The 9,891-nt window shown below is 44.4% G+C and overlaps 1 protein-coding gene across 9 annotated transcripts in view; it reads right to left on the reverse strand.

Annotated features, from left to right (window-relative positions):
* LOC129854501 (aryl hydrocarbon receptor nuclear translocator 2-like) overlaps nucleotides 1-9,553 on the reverse strand; it is a 64,579-nt gene extending 55,026 nt beyond the window's left edge. For 3 of the 9 annotated variants that reach the window (XM_055921613.1, XM_055921610.1, XM_055921609.1), the window contains exons 1-2: nucleotides 9,235-9,550; nucleotides 5,654-5,768 (exon numbers count right to left, since the gene is read on the reverse strand). In XM_055921613.1, the coding sequence (XP_055777588.1) occupies nucleotides 5,654-5,768; nucleotides 9,235-9,265 (146 nt within the window). In that variant the 5' untranslated portion in view covers nucleotides 9,266-9,550. Of the gene's footprint in view, nucleotides 1-5,653; nucleotides 5,769-5,890; nucleotides 5,956-9,234 lie in introns of all 9 variants that reach the window. The other 6 variants (XM_055921615.1, XM_055921614.1, XM_055921611.1 and 3 more) reach the window with 5 other exon arrangements.
* Between the last annotated feature and the right edge of the window lie 338 nt (nucleotides 9,554-9,891).

Raw genomic sequence — 9,891 nt, forward strand, 5'->3', positions numbered from 1 at the left:
TGTGTGTGTGTGTGTGTGTGTGTGTGTGTGTGTAAACTGTCCATATGTGTGTGTGTGTGTGTGTGTGTGTGTGTGTGTGTGTGTGTGTGTGTGTGTGGCTGTATGCTTATATTTTCCTGCTGAGGGAAATTAGCTTGACAGCTCTTTCCAGCTTTCTAATCCAGTGGACACAAAATAAATAAAAATTCTAACAGAGGAGCTACCACAATGAGAATCCTTATTTCCTCCCCTGTTCCTCCTGAACAATGAGAATGCTTATTTCCTCCCCGGTTCCTCCTGAACAATGAGAATGCTTATTTCCTCCCCTGTTCCTACTGAACAATGAGAATGCTTATTTCCTCCCCTGTTCCTCCTGAACAATGAGAATGCTTATTTCCTCCCCTGTTCCTACTGAACAATGAGAATGCTTATTTCCTCCCCTGTTCCTACTGAACAATGAGAATGCTTATTTCCTCCCCTGTTCCTACTGAACAATGAGAATGCTTATTTCCTCCCCGGTTCCTCCTGAACAATGAGAATGCTTATTTCCTCCCCTGTTCCTCCTGAACAATGAGAATGCTTATTTCCTCCCCTGTTCCTCCTGAACAATGAGAATGTTTATTTCCTCCCCTGTTCCTACTGAACAATGAGAATGCTTATTTCCTCCCCTGTTCCTCCTGAACAATGAGAATGCTTATTTCCTCCCCTGTTCCTCCTGAACAATGAGAATGCTTATTTCCTCCCCTGTTCCTCCTGAACAATGAGAATGCTTATTTCCTCCCCTGTTCCTCCTGAACAATGAGAATGCTTATTTCCTCCCCTGTTCCTCCTGAACAATGAGAATGCTTATTTCCTCCCCTGTTCCTACTGAACAATGAGAATGCTTATTTCCTCCCCTGTTCCTACTGAACAATGAGAATGCTTATTTCCTCCCCTGTTCCTACTGAAAAAGGCCCTGGTGCAACAGCAACAGAAATTGTGAAATGCATAGTTACTGCCAAACAGAAAATTAATAAATTTCCTATGCGTCCCTCGACACTAAGACTGAGTCTCAAATGGCACACTTTGCCCCTATAGTGCACCACTTTTGGACTAGGGCCCATGGGCCCTGCAGTCAACATGTTATGATGAAAAAACTACAACTCAACTTCACTGAGACATTTGGTTAAAGAGTATCAGAAAGAGCATTAAAAACCGTAAGTTACGGACACATTTCTGAGGAGTCTTTTCTTATGCAGCATTTGAGTACATTTCAAGGTTGCTGTTAACACAACATGTAATAGTAAGCAAGTGTGTCAAGAAACAACGCAACGTGAGAAGAAATCATAACTTTAACATCTTACTGTTTTAGTCAAGTGAGTCAACACACTGAACGGACAAACACGTCAGAATGACAAACTGTTCCAGAGGTGTTACAGCTGTTTTTCGCACGCTGCCTTTGTAATGTAAAGCAATTTGTGTTGTTTGCCTTTCACATGAACAGCACTATAGAAATAAAACATATTGTTATTATTAAAAAGGTACAATCAAGTAGGTATTGCTCAGAGCAGAGAGGAAGTGTGGGAAGTGCAAACCGCTGAGGCCAACTCTGCAGTTGAAAGGTTGCCATGCCACTAGTGATGACTCGTCCAGAGTGGCGTTTTTCAATCTCACACCGGTGTGTCTAACAGACTACTGAATTGACCTGTGATGTCTTGATACAGATGTTCTTGTGTGTGTGTGTGTGTGTGTGTGTGTGTGTGTGTGTGTGTGTGTGTGTGTGTGCGTGCGTGCGTGCGTGCGTGCGTGTGTCAAAGCGATGTACATTTCACTTAATCTGATGACTGATTAGCTAGAGCATATATGACTGAGATTGTGAATGATTCTTAGACTTGACTGAATTCAGCCTCCGGTCGAGTTTGCACCTGATGACGGACCAAGACAGAGTTAAACAGAGGGCTAGTTACTGTTATAAGTGAGGTATAAAGGAACACAGTCACTGAGTAGAGTCATGAGTTGAGTGCTCAGTAACTACAGCCTTCACCTTAATGCTATAGTCTGTGATAATAATCTTCTCCCACTCATTCTTCTGATAATAGTAGAAGTGACTGATGAGTATTTGTCTGTCTCTGTATTCCTAAGTATCACTCTGTCTGCCTCTGTATTCCTAAGTATCACTCTGTCTGCTTGCCTGTCTGTCTCTGTCTGTCACATGCAGTCCCTCAGTAATGTGGCTTGCCCTATTCAATGGCTCTTTCTCAACTGTCTTTCCTCGATTCCCCGCGTCCTCTCTCCTTGCCTCCTTCTCAAAACGCATTGGAGGAGAGAAGTTCTCAGGGGAGGGACCTCAGATCTTCTCCTCCAGTTATAGGGAGGTGAGTAACCAAGGAAACCAGGAATTAGAAGGCGCCAACACAGACTAACATGTCACAGCGTAGTATGCATGGTTATGTCTGATAGGAGAGGTCATGTGGTACGCATGGTTATGTCTGATAGGAGAGGTAATGCAGTATGCCGGTTATGCCTGATACGAGAGGTAATGCAGCATGCACGGTTATGCCTGATACGAGAGGTAATGCAGTATGCATGGTTATGTGTGATAGCAGAGGTAATGCAGTATGCATGGTTATGTGTGATAGTAGAGGTAATGCAGTATGCATGGTTATGCGCGATAGTAAAGGTAATGCAGTATGCATGGTTATGCATGACAGTAGATGTAATGCAGCATGCATGGTTATGTGTGATAGTAGAGGTAATGCAGCATGCATGGTTATGCTTGATACGAGAGGTAATGCAGTATGCATGGTTATGCCTGATAGTAGAGGTGATGCAGTCTGCACGGTTATGCCTGATACGAGAGGTAACGCAGTATGCACGGTTATGTGTGATAGTAGATGTAATGCACCATGCATGGTTATGTGGGATAGTAGAGTTAATGCAGTATGCATGGTTATGTGGGATAGTAGAGTTAATGCAGTATGCATGGTTATGTGTGATAGTAGATGTAATGCAGCATGCATGGTTATGTGTGATAGTAGAGATAATGCAGTATGCATGGTTATGTGGGATAGTAAAGGTAATGCACCATGCATGGTTATGCCTGGTACGAGAGGTAATGCAGTATGCATGGTTATGCATGATAGTAGAGGTAATGCAGTATGCATGGTTATGTGTGATAGTAGATGTAATGCAGCATGCATGGTTATGTGTGATATTAAAGGTAATGCAGCATGCATGGTTATGCGCCATAGTAACGGTAATGCACCATGCATGGTTATGCTTGATACGAGAGGTAATGCAGTATGCATGGTTATGCCTGATAGTAGAGGTAATGCAGTATGCACGGTTATGCCTGATAGTAGAGGTAATGCAGTATGCATGGTTATGCCTGATAGTAGAGGTAATGCAGTATGCACGGTTATGCCTGATACGAGAGGTAACGCAGTATGCACGGTTATGCCTGATACGAGAGTTAATGCAGTATGCATGGTTATGTGGGATAGTAGAGGTAATGCAGTATGCATGGTTATGCCTGATACGAGAGGTAATGCAGTATGCACGGTTATGCCTGATACGAGAGGTAATGCAGTATGCATGGTTATGTGGGATAGTAGAGGTAATGCAGTATGTATGGTTATGCCTGATACGAGAGGTAATGCAGTATGCATGGTTATGTCTAATAGTAGAGGTAATGCAGCATGCACGGTTATGCGTTATAGTAGAGGTAATGCAGTATACATACAGCATGCTTCCACCAAGCACAGGCCTATCTCAGTGAAAATTGAGGATCATTACTCTGTGTTGTTGACCGTCTTAGTCAGGCTCCTACTGGAAATGACATGTCTCCAGTTTCTCTATCCACAGACATTCATGTAAGGAGTAAATAAAAGATGCCCTAGACAGGTCCCTGTTGTGTTCCGTGTCATGTCGAGTTGCCATATTGCCCAGATGGCTTTTTCTTTCATTTCTTCATGTTTGTGTAGGCTAGATGTATAATGGATACAGTGCATTCGGAAAGTATTCAGACCCCTTGACATTTTGTTACATTACTGCCTTACTCTAAAATTCATGTAAATCTACTAACAATCTACACATAATACCACATAATGACAAAATGTATAAAAAATAGAAAACAGAAATACCTTATATACATAAGCATTCAGACCCTTTGCTATGAGACATAAAATTGAGCTCATGCACATGTGTTTTCCATTGATCATCTTTGAGATGTTTCTACAACTTGATTGGTAAATTCAATTGATTGGACATGATTTGGAAAGCCACAGACCTGTCTCCCACAGTTGACAGCGCATGTCAGAGAAAAAAACAAGCCATGAGGTCGAAGGAATTGTCCGTAGAGCTTTCGAGACAAGATTGTGTGGAGGCACCGATCTGGGGAAGGGTACAAGATAATTCTGCAGCATTGAAGGTCCCCAAGAACACAGTGGCCTCCATCTTTCTTAAATGGAAGACGTTTGGAACCACCAAGACTCTTCCTAGAGCTAGACGCCCGGCAAAACTGAGCAATCTGGGGAGAAGGGCCTTGGTCAGGGAGGTGACCAAGAACCCTCTGTGGAGATGGCAGAACCTTCCAGAAGGACAACCATCTCTGCAGCACTCCACCAATCAGGCCTTTGTGGCAGAATGGCCAGACGTTAGCCACTACTCAGTAAAAGGCACCTGATAGCCCGCTAGACTCTCAAATCATGAGAAACAAGATTCTCTGGTCTGATGAAAACAAGATTGAACTCTTTGGCCTTAAGTATCACGTCTAGAGGAAACCTGGCACCATCCCTACGGTGAAGCATGGTGGTGGCAGCATCATGCTGTAGGGATGTTTTTCAGTAGCAGGGACTGGGATATTAGTCAGCATCGAGGGAAAGATGAACGGAACAAAGTGCGCTCAGGACCTCAGACTAGGGCAAAGTTTCACCTTCCAATAGGACAACGACCCTAAGAACACAGCCAAGACAACGCGGGAGTGGCTTCGGGACAAGTCTCTGAATGTCCTTGAGTGGCACAGCCAGAGCCCGTAGTTGAACCTGATCTAACATCTATGGAAAGACCTGAAAATCGCTGTGCAGCAACGCTCCCCATCCAACCTGTTTTTGCTTTGTCATTATGGGGTATTGTGTGTAGATTGATGAGGGGGAAAAACACGATTTAATCCATTTTAGAATAAGGTTGTAATGTAACAAAATGTGGAAAAGGTAAAGGGGTCTGAATACTTTCCAAATGCACTGTATGTTGTATAGGCAGAATGCCAGGGCATGGGGTAAATATGTCCTGATTTCGCCCCGGGGGTTAACGTACCGTGGAATACTCCCGTAATCTTCTGTTCCCTCTGTCTTCGACCTGAGAGTGTTTTTTTTAATCATACATGCAGCTATATGAGATTACTGTTTGCTTTTTTCGGTGGCACTATGTCAAACTATCACACATTGTATATCTCTGGCGTGTTACTCTGTCCTGCTAATAAAGCTTGTTGAAATTCAACATTGGAATATTGGCTGTGTGCTTGCTCTGTGTTTTTGTTATCCATGCCTGAAGTTCTGCTTATTGGAATAATGAAGCAATTCTATTGATATTTGGTCCTGGGATAAACATGGAATACTCTTGATATACTGGTGTAATACTCCTGGAACACCAGTGGAATAGCCTTGTGGGTAAAATGCAGATATAAAATAGTACTCACCCTCCGGATCTCCTCTTGCCCCCGCGGCCCGGCATGGCTCCGCCCATCCTCACTTGGCCCGCCCCCACCACCGCCCCCGGCATAGTAACTGGCCCCGGCAACTCACTGCCCATCTCTGGAACAGAGGACAGAGAAAGGTACCACATGAGAACATGGCATTAGACATTGTGAGACATTGTGACTGTATTACAGCTGCATTAATATTACTCTGAAAGCGTGGACATGGCCATGTGGTACCTGAACCTCCAGAAGAACATTCCATGGTGGCTTTTCTGTTGTTTTCAATGTAGCCTAAATCCAGCCTGTTTCAGGACACAGAAAGACTGAATATGGCGCTCTGTGTCGTGCTGGGTGGTGAGCTGAAGCACATTGCGTGCCAAATCACAATTTCTCTCTCTGTGCCTTTCCTTCTCCCAGGCCTACCAACTCACCCTCTCTCTCTCTCTCTCTGGTCTACTCTCTCTCTCTGGTCTACTCATTCACTCCTTCAGCCAGATGTTATGGATATGCTAAACAAACCCCCTTGTCTGCCCCAGTGCTCCCAGCAGTTCTGTTAATATTTGATACAAGCTAGCGTTTCCCCTCTCCTCTCCCTCCCTTTCCTATCCTTCCCTCTCTCCTCCACTAGCTTCTACTTTTCTCTGTCTTAGAAAACCCCCAAATGCAATGCAGACCCCAGCAAAGAACCAACCAACTAATTCATTCATTCATGAAGTAGCCTGGAGGTATATAAACAACACTTCAACTCATACATGCATAATAACTAGTGCTCAGGAGGTGGCAGCCAGACATAGCATGGCGTACTGTGGTTCTAGGTGAGAACACTGTGTCTGGCTACACAGGGCTGGAGAGGACAACCAGGAACACTGTGTCTGGCTACACAGGGCTGGAGAGGACAGCCAGGAACACTGTGTCTGGCTACAGGAGGCTGGGGCTGGAGAGGACAGCCAGGAACACTGTGTCTGGCTACAGGAGGCAAGGGCTGGAGAGGACAGCCAGGAACACTGTGTCTGGCTACAGGAGGCAAGGGCTGGAGAGGACAGCCAGGAACACTGTGCCTGGCTACAGGAGGCTGGGGCTGGAGAGGACAGTCAGGAACACTGTGCCTGGCTACAGGAGGCTGGGGCTGGACAGGACAGCCAGGAACACTGTGTCTGGCTACAGGAGGCTGGGGCTGGAGAGGACAGCCAGGAACACTGTGTCTGGCTACAGGATGCAAGGGCTGGAGAGGACAGTCAGGAACACTGTGCCTGGCTACAGGAGGCTGGGGCTGGACAGGACAGCCAGGAACACTGTGTCTGGCTACAGGAGGCTGGGGCTGTAGAGGACAGCCAGGAACACTGTGTCTGGCTACAGGATGCAAGGGCTGGAGAGGACAGCCAGGAACACTGTGTCTGGCTACAGGAGGCAATGGCTGGAGAGGACAGCCAGGAACACTGTGCCTGGCTACAGGAGGCTGGGGCTGGAGAGGACAGCCAGGAACACTGTGCCTGGCTACAGGAGGCTGGGGCTGGAGAGGACAGCCAGGAACACTGTGTCTGGCTACAGGAGGCTGGGGCTGGAGAGGACAGCCAGGAACACTGTGCCTGGCTACAGGAGGCTAGGGCTGGGGAGGACAGCCAGGAACACTGTGTCTGGCTACAGGAGGCTAGGGCTGGAGAGGACAGCCAGGAACACTGTGTCTGGCTACAGGAGGCTAGGGCTGGAGAGGACAGCCAGGACACACAGCGTCTGGCTACAGGAGGCTAGAGCTGGAGAAACTAGTGCTCCTATTATTACTTAGGAGCCACCATGTCTAGTAGCAGTATTCCCTGAGTAGCCTAATCTTTCAGCACGCTTCTTCAATCCACCCAAAGACATCATAATATCACTGGCTCTCACAACAAAACACAACAAACATGGATTATATCCTATCGCATAATCTGACAAATAGGTTTGTTACTGGGATAAGAGGAGATTAATGCATTGTGTAATATGGCTTTAATGAAAAATAATGCTCTTGGGAAATAACATTTTAAAATGTAAAATGCTATACTTTTAGATTCGTAGGAAGTAGTTAACAAGTGTACTCTTCAGGAAAAATGAAATATTATTGGGACGCAACCCAGGTAATAATCAGTTGATTGTTCATTCTGTTCCATGCTTCTCTTCACATGGCAACTCTATATGCAGCCACAGTGCTGTTAACACCCCAGTCATTTCTTTATTAGACTTCATTTACATATCCAATGAGAGAGAGAGAGGCCTGCTGTTGTGGTTATTATTGGAAATGACAGTAAAATCGAAGATGAATTTCTTATTAAATGTTTTTGGCAGTAGAACAGTTAGTTTCAATAATCAGTTAACGTTACTGTATACAAAAGACATCAGGCCTTGGCTAAACAGAGCAAATAGAACGGGAGTGAATGCACATCAGGAAACGTTAGATTTAGGCCTACTTTTAGAGTATTATTTTTCAACACACAAGGCTCAGGCTACATTCCATAGCCTACACATATTTGATGACAAGCAGCAATTCAGCAAAGCGTATACAAACCATTGTTTGCCTTCCTCTAAATGTTTTGCTTCTATATCACGACCAAACTTGTATCATTGCCCAGAATTGATTATATTAATAAGAGCGCCAGTGATATAATTGCACTTCAGCTAAGGATGCATTGTAGCCTAGTACTTCCGCAATACAGTAAAAATCTAACAAAAAAAGTGTATGCTGTGTGTACATTTATTTGCTCAGTAACAATGTAACAACGTAATAACTACATAACAGCAACAATGTAATTAACTCCTTTATGACTGTCATTACATGACAACTAGAGCTTCAAGGTTCAAACACAGGTAAATAAAGCTAGGCAGTTAAAGGTAGTTTTACTGGTCATGCAAATAAGACTAGCTAGGCCACTAGGTTACTATTTAGGCCGTTCACTAAAAACGTTACCTTCTTCCTCAAATAACATCGAGTAAAGAAAGCCAGGCTACAAATGTGTTGTTAGCGCCTAGCAAGCTGCAGATTTCATCTAGCTAATGACTATCGAATCAACCGGCGATGGAGAGGGACCAACAAACCGCTGTCACTGCCACCAGTGACAAACGTCGAAATGACTCGACTCATATTGCCCGAGTTAACGTCGATAGGCCAAGGGCTCGGATATGCTAAATAACCTTTGTATCGTGAGGGGGACTGGCTATTCAGTGAAATCAGAGCACGTAGCAGCAGCTAACTAGCTGCCTGTTGGATTGAGCCAAAATGCAACCAGCATCTCATCATGCAGAAAATACATGCAATACATTAAAAAGCTATCATAGGCTGTTTGTGTGTAAATAATGGACGTATGTTCACGCTATAATGAAGAAAATACGTTTATAGGTGTACAGAAAGTGTTTTGAGGCTGCGATAGCTACGTGGGGGAAGGGGATGCTGTGGAGAGCTCGAGCTCTGTGAGCCTGACGTTTGCGTCTCGAGTTAAGCGCCTCCGCTTTCCATTTCGGTAAATGTCAAAAATACATTTGACATTTTAAAGATATAAATCACCATTAAACCCCCACTGTTTTTGATGTTTCCTTAAAATAAAATCGCGACTTACCCGATGGATTTACCGCGGCGGGAGTTGCCATGTTGCCTCGATAGAAAAACAAAATGCAGCTATGAAAATGACGCACAATACGGCTCGAGAGCCCCGGGAGAGACAATCCACTCAGTGGTTTGGCACGCGAGCTCTCGGTTCAGCCACCTATAACCTCACATGCATTCGCTCGAAATACAAATAAGTCACGAATATCAACAATAAAGGCCCTGTTATTTCGGGTTCGCTTGGCCCGATGAAGTCAACGGTATTTTATAAATTTGTTCTTTCAGACTGAAAAATGCAAGATGTCTGAAATGTGTCTAAACACCGCGAGACTTCACTTGAATTAATTCTGTGTTGCCTCTATCTTTGCTTTGAGTCAAATTAAGCTTTGAAAGATGAAAAGTCAGCTAATGTCAGTGAGATAGAGTAGCCTAACATCCTTTGCCTGTATTCACTTGTTGAATCGTGGTCCTATCTTTCATATAGAATATAACAGCCCAATCAAGTAGGCTAAAATGTAATCCCAAATAGGCCAAATGTTTCTTTGTAAGCATTTATGGCGCTTCAACAGCACTCACTTTGTAAAACACCTAGTGTTTTTTCACCATTGTATCATTGTCAAACTATGAGATGGAAACGAGAACTAGCTACATGTGTTTGATGTGAAGATCA

The sequence above is a fragment of the Salvelinus fontinalis genome, chromosome 4 (genome assembly GCF_029448725.1).
Source record: "Salvelinus fontinalis isolate EN_2023a chromosome 4, ASM2944872v1, whole genome shotgun sequence".
NCBI classification, from domain to species: Eukaryota; Metazoa; Chordata; class Actinopteri; order Salmoniformes; family Salmonidae; genus Salvelinus; species Salvelinus fontinalis.